The sequence below is a fragment of the Dipodomys merriami genome, unplaced genomic scaffold, assembly GCF_024711535.1.
Source record: "Dipodomys merriami isolate MVZ:Mamm:240054 unplaced genomic scaffold, mDipMer1.0.p SCAF_1, whole genome shotgun sequence".
Taxonomy (NCBI): domain Eukaryota; kingdom Metazoa; phylum Chordata; class Mammalia; order Rodentia; family Heteromyidae; genus Dipodomys; species Dipodomys merriami.
In genome coordinates this window covers 64,056,806-64,081,088 of record NW_027202270.1, presented here as the reverse complement: position 1 = coordinate 64,081,088, position 24,283 = coordinate 64,056,806, and the positions used below count along the sequence as shown (strand labels likewise).

Sequence of the window (24,283 nt, the reverse complement as noted above, 5' to 3'; positions counted from 1 at the left end):
AAAAGTGGCTTTTAGTACCTTTAGTCTTGCTCTAGGCTCTCTTTGAAGATCATTGCTTAATCTTAATAGAGGGAGGCTCTACTTGGGAAAGAGCTATGTGGCAGTTATTGGTTCCTAAATTTCCCACAAAGCACTATGGTTGGTAAAAAATAAAAGTTGCTTTGCATTAAATTAATTGTATAGGATCTTTGTCAGATACTCTTTCAAAAAATTCATGGTTCCTATACCTTTTAAAGAGGCTAAAATGGATTGGAAGTAAAGCCATCATTTTCCCACGGAACTTACTCAGAAAAAGTATGCTTTATTGACTCAAGAATAATCTTTCTGTGATACTAAGAAAATAGGGTTGTTTACTGAGTGATGTTTGTACTCTAATTATAATAGAAAGTAAAAGGTTAATTGCAAAGAAGAATTGCTATCCCATCTCTTAACGGTAACTAGCATAGATAAAAGTTAGATCTTCTTTCTTATTAAATTGAATAACCATTTTGTTGTGTATGTGAATCTATTGTATATGTATATCTGTGGCTTTGCCTTAAAAAACTATTATAATAATTTTTTTTTAAAAAGAAAGAATAAGCATTCTTCCAGATAACTAAATGATATCATTAACATTACAGTTTTGTGGATTTTGTTATGTCAAGGATTAACTTTTGTAGTGCCTATAGAAGAGTTTTACCATAAAGCAAACCTGTATTTTTCTGAGTCCTTGGCAACCAAGGACTTTATGCTACCTCCATTTTTTTTTTCCTTTCCAGAATACTGCATAGTAACAGTATATACAGTATATAGTCTTTTCTTTTTTGGGGGGGAGGGGTCCGGTCATGGGGCCTGAACTCTGGGCCTGGGCGCTGTTCGTCAGCTCTTCAGCTCAAGGCTAGCGCTCTACCACTTGAGCCACAGTGCCACTTCCGGCTTTTTTCTTTTTGCTTATGTGGTGCTGAGGAATCGAACCCAGGGCCTCAGGCATGCAAGGCAAGCACTCTACCACTGAGCCACCTTCCCAGCCCTATAGTCTTTTCAATTGTTCTATGTATTTTCATTGTTTCTTAGTTCATTTATCATTGAATAACATGGCTATACAACGTATACCATACTTGTTCATTTCTTCACTTGTTGAAAGATAACTTGTTTGCTTCCAATTTTACATGATTGATTATAAATAAAACTTACATTCATGTGTATTTTTTTAAAAACTTAGTTGGGTAAATATATATCTGGGAGAATAACTGTCTTCCAAAGTGACTGTACTATTCTGCATCCACCAATGACAGTGAAAATTCTATTGCTCTGCAACATTACTAGCACTTGGCATGTTGTGTTTTGAATTTTAGCCATTCTGATAGATGTGAGGTGATATCTAATTGTTTTAATATACCAACCCCTAATGTCATAGGATGGTGAGCTTTTCATATGATTGATTGACTTTTATCTCTTTGGTGAGGTGTCTGTCAGACTTTTAGCCCATTTCTGAACTAGATTATAGATAAAAGTCTTTTATAGAAATGTGCTTTCCATATTTTCTCCCTCATTGTTTGTCTTTTCGTTCCCTGTTTTTTGTTTTTTGAGTACAAGTTTTTAAAGGTACTGAGGTTCAAATTATTTTTCTTTTTTTTTTTTTTTTTTTTTTTTGGTCCGGTCATGGGGCCTGAACTCTGGGCCTGGGCGCTGTCCCTCAGCTCTTCAGCTCAAGGCTAGCACTCTACCACTTGAGCCACAGCGCCACTTCTGGCCTTTTTCTTATGTGGTGCTGAGGAATCAAACCCAGGGCCTCGAGCATGCAAGGCAAGTGCTCTACCACTGAGCCACCTTCCCAGCCCCTCAAATTATTTTTCGAAATGGATTATCCTTTTGATGTTTCTAAAAGCTCACCACAAACCCAAGATTATTACTGACTGTTCTGAATTATTTTCTGGACATTTTATACATTGTATTTTACTTTTAGGTCTTTCATTTGAGTTTGTTTTTATGAAGGATACAAGGTCTGTGCTCAGATGTTCTTTTTTTTCTCCATATGGATGAGTGTCTAGTATCACTGTTGAAAAACTATTGTTTTCTAATTCTTTTTCTTCCTTTGTCCATAGGTCAAGTCACTGTATTTATATAAGTCTCCCTGTGTTCTGTTTCACTCACCTTTGCCACTTTTGTCACTTTCATACTGCCAAGTCACTTGGTAGGAAATACAGAAGGAAAATAGTATGATTCTTTTGACTTGGTTGTTCTTCACTATTAGGGTGATTGTTTTTCCATATGAAATTTACAATACATTCTCAGTGTTCACAAAATAACTTGTTAGTTTTTTTGGGGGGTGTACTTTATTTATAAATCACTATAAAATTTGATATATAAGATATATTTAACATATAGAAATATATTTATAAATATATCATATGTAAATATATATCTATCATATTTTTTATTTCTATTTTTTTGCCAGTCCTGGAACTTGAACTTTGGCCCTGGGTGCTGTCCCTGAGCTCCTTTTGCTCAATGTTAGAGCTCTACCATTTGGGTCACAGTGCCACTCTGGCTTTTTCTTTCTTTTTTTTTTTTTTTTGTCCGGTCGTGGGGCCTGAACTCTGGGCCTGGGCGCTGTCCCTCAGCTCTTCAGCTCAAGGCTAGCCTCTACCTCTTGAGCCACAGTGCCACTTCCGGCTTTTTTCTTTTTGCTTATGTGGTGCTAAGGAATCGAACCCAGGGCCTCATGCATGCAAGGCAAGTGCTCTACCACTGAGCCACCTTCCCAGCCCTTTTTGTTTGGTTGTTTGGTTGGTTTATTTTGGTCGGTTGTGGGGCTTGAACTCTGGGCCTGGGCCACTCTGGCTTTTTCTGTGATTAATTGGAGGTAAAGAGTCATTTGACATTCCTGCCCAGCAACCTCCTAATTAGCTGGGACTTGATATCTTAATAGTAGTAATCCTTTTCATGAACCTAAAATATCCTTTTGTTTATTTAAATACTATTATTTCCTTTCAGAACTGTGCAGTTTTCCTCATATAGATCATATGTATATTATTACTGCTATGTATTATTTATCCTGGATTGTTTCTTTGGTGTAAGTATAGTAAATAATACTGTGTTTTTAATTTTAAGTTCCAAGTGTTCACTGTTGGTCTACCAGCATTTGAATATATAGTTACTATACTCATTCATTAGTTCCAGAATATTTCTGTCAGTTGTTTGGAATTTCCTACAGTTGTCTTGTCATCTGAAGCAGAGTTTGATTTCCTCTTTCCCAATCTGTATACTTTTTATTTCTTTTCTTAAGCTATTGCCTTAGCTTAGGGCTTCTAGGACAGTGTTCATTAGAAGTGGTGAGAGATAACATCTTGTTCCTTTTCTTAGTAGGAGAGCATTCTAGTTCTTTAAATTATGCTTAGCTGTTGGTTTAATTTGGAAGTTAGCAAACTGAAGAAATTCTATTCCTGTTTTATTGTTATTATTTTCTTCTATTCCTGTTTTATTGCTTCATTGTAAAGAGGGGTTAGATATTTGTCAAATATTTTTTCTGCTTTTTTTTTATTACCTCATTGTAAAGGGGGGTTAGATTTTTGTCAAATATTTTTTCTGACTTTATTGATCAGATCATGAGAGTTTTCTTCTTTAACCTAATTGATGCTTGAGTGTTGAACAAGCAATGCAGCCCCAGAATAAATCTCACTTGGTCTTGGTTTATAATTCTTTTTATATATTGTTAGATTCACTTGCTAGTATTTTGTTATATCTGTGTTTATGAACATTATTAGTCTGTAGTTTTATTTTACTGTCTAATAGTTTTAGAAATGGAATAATGCTGACCTCATAGAATGAATGAGAAAGTGTTCTCTTTGCTTCTAATTTTTTCCTTAAGTGTTTGGCACAATTTACCAGTGAACCCATCAACTTTTTCTTTCAAAAGAGCTTCTTTTCTTTTTTTAAATTCAGTCTCTTTATTTCAAATTTATAGTGATTTCCTGTTCTTAATTTTATTAGCCTTTTTTCCCATTTAATATGTTATTAATTTGTGGACCTAGGGCTGTGTTATTATGACCCCTCTCCCCCCTTTTTTTAAACTGTGTGCTGGTACCACACAAAAACTCTGGGCTACAAAGTTTCACTTGCTATTTCACTGTTGGCCATGCCTCCAGTCTAGTTTTTTTTTTGCTAATTAATTAGAAATAGTTTTAAGGACTGTTCTACCTAGGCTGACCTTTGGACTGTGATACTCAAATCTCGGCCTTCTGAGCAGGTAGGATTGTAGGAGTAAGCCATTGGTGCCTGGTTTTATAATAATACTTTTATTCTTTTATGTCAATGGAATCAATGGTAATGACCACCAGTTTACTTTGAGGGGGCAGTATTGTTTGAACTCTCCTCAAATTAGCTCGGCAGATTATCTACCACCTGAGCCATATTCCTATTCTCATATTTCATACTAATAATTTGTTTTCATTTTTTGGTTAGCTTGGCTAGAATTTTATCAGTGATGATCTTTTCAGAGAGTTAATTGACTTATTTTTACTAACTTTTTCCTTATGTTAGAAAGCTGTGAAGGGATTTGTGTTTTGAAAATGAAAATTAATGTATTTAGTACATTTCAAATATTGGTTTTGGGAACCCTAGCAGTGATTCCCAAACCCACAGAACAGGGTGTTTCAGAGCTTCTTCCCTCAATTAGGTAGGTATGTGGATTAATCAATAGCTCTAGCAGTGCGACATAAGAAGGTTCTTTTACATATTTACATATATATAGTATTATATAATACAATATTATACTATATAATACATTTTTATTGTAAAGATTTTTATTGTACATAGGGATTACACAGTTATAGGAAAGTTCTTGAAGTTATTCTTAGCAAGTTTTCTGAAGTAGAGAACTATTACATACAAAGACCAATATTTAGAATTCTGAAATCAATAACAAAAACTAAGAGTAAATGACTCACGGAAGAGACCATGCCTGTTAGATGGAAATATTAAGACCAATCTTAATCTTTTCTTTTGTTATTTTGACGTTGAATGGTCAAGGCTTGTGAATGTTAATTTTATTAAACTTATTTTCTGTTTATCTTAAGGCAACCAAACAACATCCTAGAATGAGTTACATGTGTTTGTATATTTCTCCACTTTTTGTTACAATTTTAGAATATTTCCAGAAGTCGATTAATTATGGTCTTTTAATGCCTCCCAAACTTTAGTTATTATTGATTCATCTTGGTTTTTTTTGGAGGGTAAAGGCAATCCTGGGATTTGAACTCAGGGCCTTGTAATTGTTAGGCTGGCTATTATGAGCACTACCTCCAGCCTGTTTTTCACTGGTTATTTCTAGATTAGGGTCTCATTTCCTGCATAGATGCCTGAACTGGATGGAGTCTGTGTACATTACAGGAATAGATCAATTTTGGAAGTAAATTTCTTCCTTCAAGTTTTATTTGTCATGAGATTTGTGATTTTTAATGTAAAAGTCTAGAGGATTGTAAAATCCAAATGCATGTTTGTTTATGGTTGTAACCATAATATATATGACATTTTCAAATTAGTAAGCTTTACTTTTTTAGAGCTTTTTTCATTCATAGCACAATTAAGCAGAAAACAGTTACATTTGTCCTTGGTAACATGGACATGTATATAGTATACACATATACATACAAACACATACTGTATTTTTCCATTAGTGACTTGGCTAGACAGTTTTATTGATCTTTTCAAATAGCTTTGGTTTAGTTGTTTTTTTTTCTATTGATTTCGAACTTTATTGTTTTTGGTTTGGTTGTTTTCTTCCTAGTGATTACTTTTATGTATTTTCTCTGCAGCTTTTGTTTCATCGGTTTTGTTTCAATTCAGTTTACTCCCTCTTTCTCCTCTTTCTAGTTTCCTAAGGTGGACACTAGCTCTATCTTCTTTTCTAATATATTCATTCAGTACTACATGTTTTTCTCCCAAGTGCTACTCAACTTTTGATATTTTACTCTTCTGTTTTTATTTAGTTCAGACTATTTTAAAGTTTTTCTTGAGATTTCTTTTTGGCCCATGTGTTATGTAGAAGTGTTTTGTTTAACCTTCAAGTGTTTTGGGATTTTCCAACTATCTATTACTTGTTTTGAGTTTAATTTCATTTTAGTTTTAGAACATACTTTGTATGATTTATGATTTTGTCATTTGTTGAGGTTTGTTTTATAGCTCAGATGTGATCTGTCTTGCTAAATGTGCTATGTGAGCTTGAGAAAATACATATTCTGCTCTTGTTGAATGTGATATTCTGTATGTGTTAATAATAATTTGACTGAGGGCTGGGAAGGTGGCTCAGTGGTAGAGTGCTTGCCTTGCATGCCTAAGGCCCTGGGTTCGATTCCTCAGCACCACATAAGCAAAAAGGAAAAAACTGGAAGTGGCACTGTGGCTCAAGTGGTAAGAGCGCTAGCCTTGAGCTGAAGAGCTCAGGGACAGCACCTAGGCCCAGAGTTCAAGGCCCACGACTGGACCCCCCCCCCCAAAAAAAAAAAATAATTTGACTGATGATACTGTCAATTTCGGAGCATGTCCTTAGTGTTCATTTCTGGTAGAAGGGTATTAAAGTCTCAAAGTTTGGATTTATCTGTTTCTCTTTGCAGTTTTTTAAAGGTTTATCTTACATGGTTTGTTGCTCTTATCATTAGACACACATTGAGGATTGTGTTTAACAGGGGCAGGGCTTTGTACATATGTTAGGCAAGTACTCTACCACTGAGCTATATCTCCAACCTGTGTATGAGTGTTCTCCAGATGTTGGGTTTGAACTCTCCATTCTTAGCCTATCAATTATCCTACATCCTTTTTTTGTTTTGTATTTGTTTTTTCTTTAAAAATGGTTACTCTAGAACTTGCACTATATCTTTAGAATTAAACCAACTCGAAATAATTTGGATATAGTAGGAAATACCCTTCCTTCTTGTCCCATTTATCATACTATATTCACAAATACACAGTTGTGAATCAAGTAATGACAGGATATTTGCTAATAAATGCATCATCAGACAATCTTGTCATTTATGAACATCATAGAGTCTATTTACATAAACCTAAATGGTGAAAGTCATTTGTTTGATGTGGTTCTTGGATAACATGGTGAACGTGAGTTGTCTGAAGCAACTGCAGATGTAACAGTGCATAATGGTTTATAGTACATAATACATATGGTATATATATATGTGTGTGTGTGTGTGTGTGTACACATATATAGTATATGGATATGGATAATATTTAGTATTTAGAATATAAGTATATATGTGATGTATGTAGTATATGTGCATCTATACATAGATCTAGATGTATATGTGTGCATGTAGTAGGAACACATGATTCATTAAAAAGTGTAGTATATAGTGTGCCTATAGTACCAGTTACTCGGGAGTTGCTCTAGCCTGATAATATAGTGAGACCCTGTTTAAAACAAATAATAGAACAACAAAACCAAAAAAATACAATATAATGAATACATAATTCAGTAAGCCATTTATTATCAAGTATTATGTACTATACATGACTATATGTACTGTATTTTTTATATAGACCAGAGGTATGTGGAATGGCATTTTTCCATATTTCAGAACAGATAGGTTCTGATTTTTTTAAAAAACCCAGCAGATTAGACTCTGGTGAAATAGTTTTTTTTGAGTGCAACGTTCATCAAAAACTGAAATACTCTGTCAAATTCTAGAATGCCTGACTTTCTTCTCTTCTGTGACTGGAGTACCTAGGGTTTTTCTCTCTCACACCTTTTCATACTAGGCCTTCAGTAATATATTAATTATAATTTTGGTCTTCCACCAACACCCTTCTGTACTGGTTCGCCTAGAATTTTCTGTTCTAATAAGTTCTCGTTCTCTGTATTTATTTTCTATATTTATCTATTTTTCCAGTTTTTGTTTGACTTTGCTTCTCTAACAGATCCAAGAGTTATTCATTTTTGTTCAATTTTTTACATGCTGTTAGGATAGAATTCTGAAAGCTCAATAGCTGATTTTAAGCTTCTTTTTACTTACTTTTAGATTTTTACCATGTCATTGTCTGGATCATTTTTTATTGATAGCATTTTTATTGATAGCATCATTGTTGAGGTTGATATATGATCATTTCACTGGTGTCTTTTTTCTACATTTAGCTTTACATGTTTTTTTGGGGAGGGGAAGAGTTGTTGTTGTTGGCTTTTTGTTTGTTTGTTTTGCTGGTACTGGGTCATAGGCATTTTCCCTGAGCCTCTTTGTGCTCAAGGCTAGCAATAGTTTATTGGAAATAAGAGTCTAATAGACTTTTCTGCCAGGGATGGCTTTGAACCACTACTTCTGAATAGCTAGCCACGGGTGCCGGCTAGTTCTTTTTTTTATTTTTTACTTTAAAATTATTGTCTTTAGGTAGTTATACAGCAGAGTTTGCCATTTAACAAAATAGATTATGGATATAATGTATCTTATTAATGTCACCTCTTTCAACATTCTCACCCATCCTTCCCAACCCAACCATTTCCTCATTCTTCTTGATTGTTAGATATACATAGATTTTTTTTGCATTCCCCCCCTCCTTTTCCTCTTCATTTGTCTACCCCTTTCCTATTGATCTCACCCTACCCTCTTGTTGTGTACCCTCTTATTTTGTTTTGTTGGTTTTTTTTTTTTTTTTTTTTTTTTTTGCTGAACTTTGATTTTGGCTTTCTAAGGAATTATACTTCTTGAAATCTCCCTTGAATCTACAGTATGTATTTCAGTTAATACATTTTATACACTTAAATACCATTCCTAATACTGGTGCGAATATAAACTTGTTCAACTACTCTGGTAAGTAGTGTAGTAGTTTCCCAAGAAATAAACATGAAACTACCTTATGATCCAGCAATTCCACTCCTGGGCATTTACCCAAAAGATTACCAGTATACAGTAAAGCCACCATGAGCACAACCATGTTTATTGCAGCACTGTTCACTATAGCCAAGGTATGGAATCAGCTCAAATACCTCTCCAAAGATGAATTGGTCAAGAAAATGTGGTATATATACACATTGGAATTTACTCATCTATTAGAAAAAATGATATTGTACCATTTTTAAAGAAATTGAAAGCCTTGGAAAAAATTACGTTAAGTAAGTCAGGCACAGAGACAAAGAATCCATGTTCTCATTTTGTAGTATCGTTGGTAACATTACTTGTATTTGTGACTTTGTCTTTTTAATTTTTCTTAGAGATTTATAAAAAGAAATCTTTCAAAAACAAATCTTAGGAAGCTGAAATGTGAGGATCGTGATTTGAAACCAGCCCAGGCAGGAAAGCCCATCAGATTTCTTATCAAAAAGCTGAAAGTAGAGCTCAAGCAGTAGAGCACTAACTGTGAACAAAAAAGCTAACGAAGGCATCTAGGCCCTCATTTCAAGACCCAGGACCAGAACACAAAAAATTCTTTTCAAAATAACCTTTTTTTCTTTTGGTCTGGTCATGGTGCCTGAACTCTGGGTCTGGGTGCTGTCCCTCAGCTCTTCAGCTCAAGGCTAGTGCTCTACACCACTTGAGCCACAGCACCACTTCCGGCTTTTTTTTTGTTTTTTGCTTATGTGGTGCTGAGGAATCGAACGCAGGGCCTCATGCATGCAAGGCAAGCACTCTACCACTGAGCCACCTTCCCAGCCCCTTTCATAACCTAGATTTTGGCAGAATGGGATTTATTCAGTTTTGAAAAACACATGCAGAGCCAAGTATAGTCTATAACCATTTCGAAGAAAGAACATTTCTAAGTCCAAAATGCTACTCCTTTCAAAACATCATATGCTGTATTTTTGTTAGACTATACGTGTGTGTGTATTTTATTTTATTTTTTATTTTTTTTGTTGGTCATGGGGCCTGACCTCTGGGCCTTGGTGCTGGCCCTGAGCTCTTCAGCTCAAGGCTAGCGCTCTACCACTTAAGCCACAGCGCCACTTCTGGCTTTTTCTGCTTATTTGGCGTTGAGGAACTGAACCCAGGGCCTCATGCATACAAGGCAAGCACTCTACCACTGAGCCACCTTCCCAGCCCCTATGTGTGTATTTTAAGAGGACTAAGACTATATGTAGCTTATTCATTTCTTTTAAAAATATTTCTTTTTCAAAAGTTTCATTTTAACTTCACTTCAATTAACGAGTTAAATAGGTTTTATTATGCTTTGAAATATAAAACTTTTTTTTTTGTTTGTTTTTTTGGGGGGGGTTCGGTCGTGGGGCCTGAACTCTGGGCCTGAGCGCTGTCCCTCAGCTCTTCAGCTCAAGGCTAGCGCTCTACCACTTGAGCCACAGTGCAACTTCCAGCTTTTTTTTTCTTTTTGCTTATGTGGTGCTGAGGAATCGAACCCAGGGCCTCAGGCATGCAAGGCAAGCGCTCTATCACTAAGCCACCTTCCTAGCCCCTGAAATATAAAACTTTTTTACAATAATTTTAGCAAATTAGAAGATACAAAATTTTTGATAGAAGGAAATAAACCTTTTATTCAAGCCTAGTCAGGAAGTTCACTTTCTCTTTGAGACATTTCTAGTGAATTTGTAAGCACTGAGATATTGAAACAAGAATTCTTGTAAACAGGAAATATTTTTTTCATCTCTTTGACTATTTTCTCTGGCCCTCTTCCAGTGCTAGTAGTTCTTGTTATATAATTTTAAAATACACAAATTGAAATTTTCTAGTTTTCTGTGATGGAGAATTTAACCTTAGAACAGCCTAAGTTGATAGCTACATGTTAGAATTGGATTGGGTTTATATTAGAATATAAGATATGGGCTCCAAGAAAGTTGTACTTACAACATAATTTCAAAACCTTTTTGTTTTGAAATAGTATTAGCTAAATTTAAAATATTTGTCCTAATTTCTAGTTATGGGAAATTGGCTGGAATACTGTAAAGAATTCTGTAGACCTTTCTCCATGATTCACTGAAAGTTAATATATAGTAGTATTTGTTCATCTTTAGTTCTCTTTAGTTCTTGCTAACATTTTTTAAATTTTTTTATTGTGGAAATACCATATAGAGGGGTTACGATTACATGGGCAAGATAATAAGTACATTTCTTGTTGGTTGTTTGTTTTTGTCGGTCATGGGGCTTGAACTCTGGGCCTGGGCGCTGTCCCTTAGCTCAAGGCGAGCGCTCTACCACTTGAGCTACAGCGCCACTTCCATAAGTACATTTCTTATCCAGCATTGTTGCCTCCTCCTTTGTTTCCCCTTCCCATCTTCCACCTCCCCTAAACCGCCCCCCCTCACTCCCCCCAGCCAAAGTAGTAAAGTTTGTTTTTCGACATAACGACTTGTACATCTCATTGTTGCAATGGATCCACCTGTATCCCTATTTATAAACGATTCGTTGTTTTCCCTTCCCCTCCACAAATTATACCAACATCTTGCTAACATTTTTTATACTATCATTCTTTCCTCCCCTGTGTAATTTTTGTTCTATACCCTTTTAGGATAAACTACAGATTTACTTAATATGTATTGTCAGTGTATGTTTCCCTGGAGACATTGTATTATGTAGTCATGGCATAATTACAAAAATTAGTAAATTGACCTCATAGGTGATTTAATAATTGTTCCCAAAAGAACATCTTGGATGATATTTTCCATTCATCTGTCATGTCTTTTTAGATTCTCCTTAAGAGGTATTCTTTGTACTTGTGACATTATGCTTTATACTAGTAGTGACAGGTATAAAGGACAATCCTTGATTTGGATTCACCTGTTTCTTCTTTACATGATTGGACTAGTTAAAATGTGAGGGATTGTTCACTGTTTTCATTGTGGTAAAAAATACATAACATAAATTTGTCCTCCGTAGTTTTTCAGTATGTGGTACAGTATTGTTAACTATATGTACAGGGTTATATAGCAGATCTTCAGAAATTTTTCATCTCTAAAACTAAAACTCTGTATACTGAATAGCAACTGCCCATTACTTACTGTCTGCAGCTCCTGAACCACCCACTTTTAAAAATCCATTCATTAATGTATTTGTATTGCTTTATCTCTCTGATACTCCAAGCTTTGTTGTAGTGAATGTGTGCATGAACATCTCTCTTCAAGGTACAGTTTTCAGTTCTTTAAGATATATATCCTGAAGTGGAACTGTTAAAAGTTTACATTCTGAAGTGGGCCTCTGGAATTTGAATATTTTGGAGTAGCTTAAGTAATTCTAAAGTGATAGACCCTGCATTAACTTTGATCTTGATCCTCCAAGTCTTAACCTCTGAGTAGTTAAAATTGCAAGCATGAGCTGCTGGTGTCTCACTACATTTACATTTTTATCTCTGAACTGTTACTGTCCTTCATCAAATTTTTTACTGAGTTTTTGCAAAGCAACCTTCAAGGGAGAATCTAAAGGAAAAGAGAGGAATAGAAGTGTAGAAGAAGCTGTGTAGAAGGTGTGTGTGTGTGTGTGTGTGTGTGTGTGTGTGTGTGTGTGTGTGTGTGTGTGTGTGTGTGTGTTTGTGTGTCCTCAGCCCTTTTTTGGTAATGCTAGAGACTGAACTCATGAATCTAAAGGAAAAGAGAGGAATAGAAGTGTAGAAGAAGCTGTGTAGAAGGTGTGTGTGTGTGTGTGTGTGTGTGTGTGTGTGTGTGTGTGTGTGTGTGTGTGTGTGTGTGTGTGTGTGTGTGTGTGTGTGTGTGTGTGTGTGTGTGTGTGTGTGTGTGTGTGTGTGTGTGTGTGTGTGTCCTCAGCCCTTTTTTGGTAATGCTAGAGACTGAACTCATGACCTTACAGGACTGTCAGTGAGTCATGGCCCTAGCCTAGTGTCTTTTTTTTTCCCTCTGATGAGGGGGAAGGGATTTGAGACAGGTTTCTTCATGTAGTCTAGGCTGGCCTAAAAGTCGTGTCTTAGCTTCTCAAGTGCTGGGATTATAGTTGTGTACACTGCACCTGGCTTTGTTTCTTAAACATTTTTTCATTAGTATTGCATCCCCTAAGTTCAGTTGAATATCATTGAGGTTTTTCTACTCTGTAATGCTGAAAATCTACCTGAAAACTTTTAAATTATCTCATGTCTTGTGGCTGTTGTAATCATTATCACCACTACTAATCTTGCCGCATCGTATTCATTATTGATGTAAAATATGAATTTTTGAAAGTGAGTGGAGTCTAGTTAGTTGACTAATCAAAAAGACACAGGAACAGGATTGAGATTTCTAGTTCAGTGGAATAATGCTTCCTTTACAAAAGTGTAAGAACATGAGTTCATTCAGGGGTGAAAGTGGGATAAAAAAGGGCCAGGAACAATCCTGATTATGGTACAGACCTTGAGCATGTGTTAAGATGTAATGAGTGGATAGAGAAAATTGTATCACTAAACAACACTGTAAAAAAGCAGCATTAAACTTTTCTATAGTTCACTTTATTTGCAGATTGGAGGCAGAGGTTGTGAATACTATTTCTGGCTAAGTCTTATAATTCTCACAAATTTGGGATAATTGTAATGAGGAGCTTTTAGCAGTGACATACATTCTGTCTGTATATATCTTGGCTAATCTTCCAGGCCAAATCAGGACCATGGACAGCTCCGACATAGCTGAGATGGTGCTTTGTTTGCTTGCTACTACTCTAGCTTTTCTTTTTTTTGGTTATTGTTATTTTTTGTTTTTTGTTTTTTTTTTTGGGGGGGTGTCTGGTCATGGGGCCTAAACTCTGGGCTTGGGCGCTGTCCCTCAGCTCTTTAGCTCAAGTCTAGCACTCTACCACTTGAGCCACAGCGCCACTCCACTTCCAGCTTTTTTTTTCTTTTTGCTTATGTGGTGCTGAGGAATCGAACCCAGGGCCTCAGGCATGCAAGGCAAGCGCTCTACCACTGAGCCACCTTCCCAGCCCTACTCTAGCTTTTCAATAGCTATCTTTGAAAGTCACTTTATACTTGAGGACTTTAATTCATTCATTCATTAATTTATGTTGGTTGTGGGGCTTGAACTCTGGGCGTGGGCACTGTCCCTCAGTTCTTCAGCTCAAGGCTAGCCTTCTACCACTTGAGCCACAGAGCCACTTGCAGTTTTCTGTTGGTTAATTGGAGCCTAAGCACTGTCTCTGAGCTTTTTTAGCTCAAGGCTAGCACTCTGCCATTTGACAGACTTCCACTTTGGATTTTTTGGTGGTGAAATAGAGATAAGAGTCTCACTGACTTTTCCTACCCTGCATGCTTTGAACTGCAATCCTCAAATCTGAGCTTCTGAGCACCTGGGATTACAGGCCTGAGCCACCGGTGCCTAGTGTGGGTTTTTTGTTTGTTTTATTTGGTTTGGTTTGGTATCACTGTAATCTGGACTGGCCTCTAATTCACTATCCTCTTGCAGCTGTCTTCCAAGTGCTGGGATTATAAAATACACCTAGCTAAAACATGAAATGATTTAATCTAAAAACCATGATTTCTATGTACTCAGATTATTAGGGACATTGATATTACAAAATCTTATAAAATTATATTGCACTTACAACTTCACTTCTACTAAATTAAAGGATTGTATTGACCCATTATTAATGGAGTAAATTTGAGTAGCAGCCTACTTTTGCTAAATGCTTACTCAGTACTTAGTATTAAAGTAGGTCCAAATCATTGCATTTTATACTGAATAAACATCTTACAAGATAGGAGCATTGACTTGTTTTACACCCCCTACTTTCTTATCACTATAATTTTGTCATTTCAAGAATATTATCTTAATGGGATCTATACTATGTAACCTTTTGCCATTGACTGTTTCCATTTACTGTAATTCCTCTGAGATTTTCAAGAAGTTTTATTTATTGATAGATTGATTTTAGTTGTTGCTAAGTATAGTTAGATGTGTTCCATCCTTCATGACAAAATGATCAGTCTCCAATTCATAGTTGAACTTGTGGACTTTTACAACTCTTTTCATATAGAATCTCATACTTGCCTTCATTTTTTTAACTACCTTCATATTCTTTGTTTTTTATCTGGATGTTATCTTCAAAATTCTAAACAGTGGTACTATATTTTAATGTATTCATGATTTTTTAATACTTAAGACAAAAATTCTCTTACCTTTCATCTCAGTATTCTTTCCCCATTTTTGCTTTAGTTTAATGTAAATTCAGTCTTCAGTATAAGTAATATGCAAATATTAACAACTAGTAATTAACATTGATTACATTTTCTTTCTTGAGGTTCTGTTTTGAAAGAAGACTATTTTCCTATCTTTGTATCTTTTTTCTTATCTTTGTATCTGTTTCTTTTATCTTTTTCCAAGTGTCTAAAATCTGTCCTAACTCCAGCTTCATACTCAAATAGTGGGCCAATCTATTAGTTTTCTTTCTTTTTTTTGGGGGGGGGGGGGGTCCGGTCATGGGGCTTGAATTCTGGGCCTGGGCACTGTCCCTCAGCTCTTCAGCTCAAGGCTAGTGCTCTACCAATTGAGCCACAGCGCCACTTCCGGCTTTTTTCTTTTTTGTTTATGTGGTGCTGAGGAATCGAACCCAGGGCCTCAGGCATGCAAGGCAAGCACTCTACCACTGAGCCAACTTCCCAGCCCAGTTTTATTTCTTTTGTGGACATTTTTCTGCATAATGGTTCATTTTGCTATGTTAACCTTGACCATTTGCTCTTAAGTTTGCAGAATGATTATGATCTATCCCAGGGAGTTTCCTGTATTTGTTTTCTACTTTTCTTCCTTTTAGACTTGCTCAATTTTAATGAAGCACATTATCCTATAGTTTCCTATGAAAGGATAAGAAGATGAATTTTTTTGAGGCCTTGTATGTCTGAAATTACTTTTAATATTTTTTTTGGAGGAGGGGGGGGAGAGGGCCGGTCATGGGGCCTGAACTCTGGGCCTGAGCGCTGTTCGTCAGCTCTTCAGCTCAAGGCTAGCGCTCTACCACTTGAGCCATAGTGCCACTTCCGGCTTTTTTCTTTTTGCTTATGTGGTGCTGCGGAATCGAACCTAGGGCCTCATGCATGCAAGGCAAGTGCTCTACCACTGAGCCATCTTCCCAGCCCCTCAAATTACTTTTTATCTTGCCTTACTCTTTTTTTAAATTGAAATAGTGATGAGCTGAGGGGTTACAATTACATAGGTAAGGCAATATGTACATTTATTTTTAATAATTGTTACCCCATCCCTCTTTTTGTTTTGTGGATTTTTTTTTTTTTTTGGTCGGTCGTGGGGCTTGAACTCTGGGCTTGGGCGCTGTCCCTGCGCTCTTCAGCTCAAGGAGAACGCTCTACCGCTTGAGCCACAGCTCCACTTCCGGTTTTCTAGTGGTTTATTGGAGATAAGAGTCTCAGGGACTTTGTTGTCTGGGCTGGCTTTGAACCTCGATCCTTAGATCTCAGCCTCCTGAGTAGCTAGGATTACAGGTGTGAGCCACTGGCGCCCAGCTACCCCATTCCTCTTTATATCTCCCATTTACCGTTCCCTCTTCCCTCCCCCTAGGTTGTAATGTTCATATCTAACATAGTGTCAAGTGAGTATCAATATTGCTGTGGTTCATCTGTTTCTGCTTTTTCTGTGATTCGCTTTCCCTTTCACATATTGCATTGTCTAAACCTGAGGTACAAAAACAACTAAGAGAAATGGAGAAAGAAAAAAGAAACAATAGAGAAAAAAGAACTAAATATATACAGGGTCTAATGAGAAACTCTTATTTCCATAAGTTGCAGCTCACATTAATATGTTTCATTATATATAGTCCTTTACACTAAGCACTTGGGTTCTTGAGATCCCCTGTTAAGAATATCATATTGATATTCTAGTTTGTACACATGAGGGAAATCATATGACCCTGCTTTTCTTTGAGTCTGGCTTCAGTTAATACAATTTTTTCCAAATCTTTCCATTTCCATATGAATGGGACAATACTATTCTTTCTGATGAAAGCATAGAACTCCATTGTGTATAGGTATCACCTTTTCTTGATCCATTCATTTACTAAGGGGCATCTGGCCTTATTCTGGACTGATTGATTGCTTGAAAAGTCTTAAGCTGGAAACAAGCATCTTTCAGAATCTTGAACATTTTGTTGTGTTTTAACTCAGTGTTGCCATTGATAAATATTATGTTTTTTTATAATTTTAATTTAAAAACATTATTTTCTCTAGGTGTTCTTTTACGCCTTTTCTGACCTCCTTTATGGTTTCAATACTATCTTTCTTTATGTATGTTGTTTTCTTCTTGCATTGAATCATTTCTTTTGAGATCCCTCTTACTGCTTGTTTTCTGTCCTAAGTATCTGAATTACTTGACTGGCCATTTATATTTCAAGGTCATTTATCTGACATTGTGTTTTTTAAGGGAATCTGTTTTCCCACAGAGGAAACTCTCAAGTCTTATTCCTAAGTTACTGGCAAAATTTTTGTTTTTCTAGCTGAGTTGAGGAATGGAGATGGAAGAATGGGGGATTTCATGGTGCGATATATAAACTTTCACTTTATCTCCTTTTGTATAGAACTTTACTCTCTGCAGCAGCCTTTTCTACAAGCTGATACCATTTGCAAATGTAGTTGTACAAATAACCAGAGAAAAGAGGATAAGTAGAATAAGTGTGTTGACTATATTGTTTAAGGGCCAATAGAATGTTCTTGAGTCAAAAATAAATAAAGTAAAGTCTGACTATTCTACAATGCTGAATTTGGGAAAGCAAGAAGTAACATACTTTCCCCTTTGTGCTTCTGTCTAATTGAGAAACAGCATGGACATATAAAATTTTACCATTTATAACTAATAAATGTGGTATTGAAAGGTGAGGTGTGTGTGTGTACGTGTGTGTGTGTCTTTAATGGACTTTATAATATTTAACCTGTGAATTAGATAAATTTGCCTTTCCACAAATTAGGCACTGATTCCAGACATCCCCTAAAAGAGTTAGTGAGTCTCCTTACCATGCATTAGGGATCTGGTTAGAGTACAACCTTTGTGAAAAAAGGAAAAAGGAGAGAACATGCACCTTAACAGCTACTTAAGTTCTATCAAGTTCACAAATCTGAAGACAGTGAAAGAGAAGGGAGAAACTGAAAATACTATTCCCATACTCCCCCCCCCCCAACACCTAGAGATTTGGGTGGGAAAAATAAAGGGAATTATTTTTCCCTTTACCATAGAATATTTAATAGACATAATATATGGTAATATTGATGTTCATAATATTTTGAAGTAATGGATAATAACTGGCTCATTATGTCTGTATTGAATTTCATGCTACTCATTTTGTACCATGATAAACTTTAAATCTGAAAACTTTAAATCTTGCCATATATTGGCTCTGGGAAATTTTTTGTTATTTCTTTTGGGTTTCTTTTATTTTCATAACTATACTTATTAGATATTTGCATATAAATATGAGCAACCACTATAAATTACTTTAACGGTCAATTCTAACACAAGTACTATTTGCTTTAACCAGCTAATTGAACACTATATATTCTCTAAGTTAACTTCTGAATGCATTATGTTTTTAACAGTGGATTATGCTGACTTCCTTACCTAGGCAGAAGCTGTTTTCCTTGCCAGAGAGCAACTACACTTTTGAGAAAACTTTCTGATCTGACTTCCCTCTCACTTTCTTTCTCCTTACAGTGATCATGCACACCCTTAATTCTTTCACTTACCTTTATTACAAGTTTCTACGTACATAGACATATGTATACATATGTATTGTTGTATACATATATAGTGTTGATCTACATCAAGAAATTTTCAACCCTCCTCTCTGCTTCCTCTTCCTTTTCTTTTGTATGTTTACTTTGTATGTTTACTTAATTTCGAATAGGTAATAAGGTTTTTGGGTTTAAAAAGCAACTTTATCAAACTTACAGAAAATATTCTGCTTATAGTTTTTTTTTAATCTCTTAAGCATGCCTAATAAGTGTGGCTTTAAATCAAATTTAGTACTCTTATTTTCTGTATTGCGTTAGAAGCATATAAGAATGACTAAAGTAACAATGCTTTTAAAGAATTAGTCTGGGGGTCTGGGAAGGTGGCTCAGTGGTGGAATGCTTGCCTCACATGCATGAGACTCTGGGTTTGATCCTCAGCACCACATAAACAGAAAAGTGCCGGAAGTGGCGTTGTGGCTAAGTAGTAGAGCACTAGCCTTGAGCTGAAATGCTGAGGGACAGCGCCCAGGCCCAGAGTTCAAGTCCTATGACCAAAAAAAAAAAAAAAAGAATTTGTCTGGAAGAGGAGAGAATAAATATATGAGATAAAAAAGAGGTACATCTAGACACATGTACCTAGTATGAAAGCATCAGAACTGCAGTGCTTCTTGTATAGTTTTTTAATTAAAAAGAAATGATAATACTAAATACATGTAGTGCTAGTATGAGCAAGTTGCTGCCCTGGTTTTGATTTAATACATTGTCAGATCTCCTATCAATTCTCACTATTAATTTTTCTAAACTATTTCCCAGCTTTTCTTGTCCCTTCCCCTGCCTCACAAGCTGGGGTGCTGGCTTTTGTAAGAATAGAATAAGAAGATAGAGCAGATAGGAGTGGAGGAACAAGAGGTGAGTAAGATTAGGTAGGTGTGTACAAGATGGCCATGCAAAATTTGTATATATAGCCTTGCCCTTGAATTTTTGAAAATTTCTGTTTTAACTTAGAAATTAGTATATTACATTAACTCTGCTTAACAGTTTATAGTCTTTCTTTAAAATGTCTTTTGGTTGTATTAACTACTTAATTTTATTAACTATCTAAAAACACTCATTGTCTGCACTTACAAATGCAAAATCTTCTTTTGTGAAAGGAAGTTGTTTTTAGTAATGTTTATAGTTTATGGAAACTCATCATCCATCATTTGAGTTTGGTATGGATTGGATTGATTTTTTAAAAGAATATTTACTACTATTAAGATACCAAGTCCTAGCAAGGTGTTAGTGACTCACACCTGTATTCCTAGCTACTCTGGAGGCTAAGATATAAGGATCACAATTCAGAGCCAGCCTGGGCAGGAAAATGTGTAAAACCCTTATCTTCAATTAATCACCAGAAAGCTGGAAGTAGAACTGTGGCTCAAGTGGTAGAGCTCGAGCCTTGAACAACAAAAAAAAAAGCTCAGAGACAGGCCCTGAGTTCAAGCCCCAGGATTGGCATAGTTAAGTGCTGTAGAAGTTTAGTAAACTTTTTCTTGTTAGCTTATGACAAAATTTAAAAACAAAAATGAGTTCAGATTAATGAGATTTAGTAGTTACTTATTGATTATAAAGTAAAAGCCTTTAACTATTTAAATCTTTCAGTATTTCCTGTACTAAAAGACTGGTTTTACTAAAAATCATATGTGTAATACACATCTGTTTATTACTGTATGTACTACTTCTAAGAATGTCACGCTGAATCTGAGAATCCTAGGACATTTCATATACCAGAAGCAGGATATTCACTTACACCTTGATATGCAGGCAGCCTTTAAATAGCCAAATAGTTGGTGACTAGTCTCACTAAAACTTTAGGCTTTTTCCTCTTTATATTTTGAACAATGTATAACATTCATATCAAATAATACAAAAAAAGAAGAAAAAGAAAATTTTAATTCAACCATTCTTGAACTCTCCTATCCTTACTCAGAAGTAGAGAGCTTTCACAAGTTTTTTGTGTATCCTCTTACAAATATTCTGTAAATCTACAAACATTTGCATATATATCCATCCTTGTCTTCAAACAAAAAAGATACACATGGCTGAGTGTGTGTGGATGGCTCATTCCTATAATCCTAACTAGCTACTTTGGAGGCTGAAATCTGAGGATCTTGATTTATAGCCAGCCCAGTCTGGAAAGTCCTAGAACCTCTTATCTCCAATTAATCAGCCACAACAACAGCAAAAAAGCCTGAAGTGGGGAGCTATGGCCCAAGTTGTAGAGCACTAGCTTTGAGCAAAAAAGCTTAGAAACAGACTGTAGGCCCGGAGTTTAAGCTGCAGGACCAAGCCAGGCACCGGAGGCTCTCGCCTATAATCCTAACTACTCAGGAGGCTGAGATCTGAGGATCAAGGTTCAAAGCCAGCCTGGGCAGGAAAGTCCGTGAGACTCTTATCTCCAATACACCACTCAGAAAACCCCGAAGTGGTGCAGTGGCTCAAGTGGTAGAGCACTAGCCTTGAGCTGAAGAGCTGAGGGACAGTGTTCAGGCCCAGAGTTCAAGCCCAATGACTGAACAAAAAAAAAAAAAAAAAAAAAGTTTCAGGACCAGCACAAAAATAAAAAGGAGAAAAAATACGTGTGTCTATCTACTGTATATACTATTAAGATCCCAGGGACTCAGACTTATTTATATGTATATAAGCTATTATTTACTTATCTAATCCTATAAATATCCCTTGCTTTGTATTTTTTAAATTCTTACACTGTCACAACAAATATTCTGTTGCTATGTAAGTAGGATAAGTTCCTAGAAATAGAAATGCCAAGTCTGAGACAAATATTATCTTGTTTGTTTATCCATTCATTCATTCATTCATTTATATTGGTCCTAGGGCCTGATGCTGTCCCTAATCTTTTGTGCTCAAGGCTAGTACTCTGTTACTTGAGTCACAGTTCCACTTCTGTTTTTTTGTGGTTAATTGGAGGTAGAAAGTCTCAATTTCTGCCAGAGCTTGCTTCAAACTGTGTTTCTCAGATCTCAGCCTCCTGAGTAGCTAGGATTACAGGAATTACCGGCATGAGCCACTGGTGTCCAGTTCTGAAACAGTTATGTTTAATGGAACTAAATACCAGCTTATAAGTACCTTCTTACATTCTCAAATAGCATATTATCAAATTTTGGATCTTAGTCTAATTGATAAGTGAAAATTACTATTTACTTGTTGTGTATACATCTATTTAATTATGAATGGATAAGAGGGTTTTTTTATGCTTTAGTCATGGATATATATTCCATAGTAAAAATCCTTTGTCAGTTTCTGTCAAATTACTAGTTTGTTATTAAATTTAAAAATTTTTAAGAAAATCAGAACTGTATGTGTTACTTTTTTCCCCTCAGTTTTGTCTTTTTACTTAATTAAATTTTATATGTGGAAAATTTTTATTTTTCTGTAATCAAGAATAGTTGGTTTTATGGCTTCTGAGTGTATATTTTTTCTTGTGCAATTTGTTTTCTTCTGGTATTTTTGTGTTTTTTTTTAACTACAAAATTTTGTTGAGTATGTGATTTATTGGTATTAGAAGGGAATAGGAATTCAGCTTAATTTTTGAGATTATTAATCTGCCATCCAATATCTTTTTTTAGTGTTCTATCTTTCTGTGATCTTCAATGATAATATCATGCACTATTAATTGAATTTACTGCCAAACTATCATATTTTTTATAATTGCCATTTTGTATGTTCTTATGTATTTGTGATACTTCTTTAAAAGTATTTTCTTAATTAGAATTCTTATCTTAAATGTTAAGTCATATGTAAAGCAAAATTTTACTTTGTTTTCCATTGTATAGTCTCTGAAATTAACTTTTATACATAGCTTTGTAATTTCCATTGTATAATTAGTCTCTGAAACTAACTTCTATACATAGCTTTGTAAGTTCTCCTCAGTTTGAAGAATTATTCTTTTTTTTTTCCCTAGCTTTTAATCTAGACAACGAGCAACCAGATTATGATATGGATTCAGAAGACGAGACCTTATTAAATAGACTTAACAGAAAGATGGAAATTAAGCCTTTGCAATTTGAAATTATGATTGACAGACTTGAAAAAGCCAGTTCTAATCAGGTACTGTATTATGTAAAAAATGTCTCTTACAAATTAGCCAATTTATTTTGAATTATTTTTAGACCTGAGTATTGTGTTTTATTGTCTCTTGAATTTTGTTTCTTGAAATCCCAGAATTTCTGTTTACAATATTCCTGACAGACTACTCCATCATCACTTTCTCAAACAAGAACCTCAAGAGCAGTGTTCTGACATCTTCCTATGGGGATAAAATAATACTAGTTACAGTGCTGTAGTATCTTCTTTATCCTTTCCAATAGGACTACATTTTGATATAAATAAAATAATAAATTTGGGTACTGCTAAATGTATTTGGTGGGTTTCCTAAGGCAACCATCTTGTATCAAATTTGCTCACTAGCCCAAATTTGTATGAAGGTATTTACCATTTTAAATGAGTTTTAATTTTAACTATGTTACTTAATTTTTTTTAATTTTTTTATTTTTTGGCCAGTCCTGGGGCTTGAGCACTGTTCCTGCGCTTCTTTTTGCTCAAGGCTGGCATTCTACCACTTGAGCCACAGCACCACTTCTGGCCTTTTCTGTTTATGTGGTACTGAGGAATTTAACCCAGGGCATCATGCATACTAGGCAAGCACTCTACTACTAAGCCACATTCCCAGTCCTATTTAAAACTTTAAGTTAAAGAAAATTATTCACAAAACTAAGAATTTAAGTGAGATATGACATGTGTCACAGAGAATTTAAAATGATGCAGTCTTTTTATAAAGCAGTTAAACAGCACATATCAGCAGCCTTACATGTTTTACACTTTTTGATTTAATAATCTTCATCTCTGGGAGTTATTCTCAAGGAAATTAGGATAAATGTAGCTCAGTAGTGAAGTACTTACTTGCCTAGCTTACACAAGGCTCTGGGTCCTACTTGCAGAATTGCAGAAAAGGACAAGATCAACAACAAGAAGAAAGAAAACCTTTTAAAAACTCGAATGTTTAGAATACGTTACAAATTGTCTATAGGCTGAAATCTAATGCAGCTATTATAATTTTGGATGATATCTAATGCCACAGGAAATTTTCATTTAATGTTATATAATATTAAATATATAATATTAAATTTCAAAAATGAGATATTGTTTATTGGAAAGTTCTCAGAATTGTTTAAAACATATTATACACGTGCCTAAAGGGGAAAAATGCAAGAAAATGTCATCAGTTTTCATATTTAGGTACTGGAATAGTTGATGATTTTTATATTCTTTATTTTTCTTTTTTCCAGATTTACTTTAATAAGCATGTATTGATATAAATAGTTAAAAATAAACTATAAAATAAGTTTTGGTGTACCTAAATGGGATATTGATATGCTAATTTTTTCAGTGTGTTTTTACACTGACAATTAAATCAGTTATACATAAGTCAGTTACAGATAAATCGGTTATAAATAAACATTTTGCAGTAGGTTCTTAAAACTCTTCACTAGTTTGCCTATAGAAAGTAATTTTACTTACCTTATAACTTGTCTAAATCCTATTGTCAGCTTTTTAAAGCATTTCACAAACTTTTCCATTGGAACATTACTTAGCTGTATGTTTAATTTTTGTTCTAGTCTTTGCCCTGTTCTAATATTTAGTGCACTATTAAAAGAACACT

General features: G+C 35.1%; 1 protein-coding gene across 2 annotated transcripts in view; it reads left to right on the top strand.

Moving 5' to 3' along the window:
• Positions 1-24,283, top strand: part of Epc2 (enhancer of polycomb homolog 2) — a 101,615-nt gene that overhangs the window by 40,071 nt on the left and 37,261 nt on the right. The window contains exons 2-3 of one of the 2 annotated variants that reach the window (XM_070023501.1): positions 19,378-19,473; positions 22,526-22,671. In XM_070023501.1, coding sequence (XP_069879602.1) covers positions 22,561-22,671 — 111 coding nt within the window. In that variant the 5' untranslated portion in view covers positions 19,378-19,473; positions 22,526-22,560. The remainder of the gene's footprint in view (positions 1-19,377; positions 19,474-22,525; positions 22,672-24,283) is intronic. The other variant, XM_070023496.1, reaches the window with a different exon arrangement.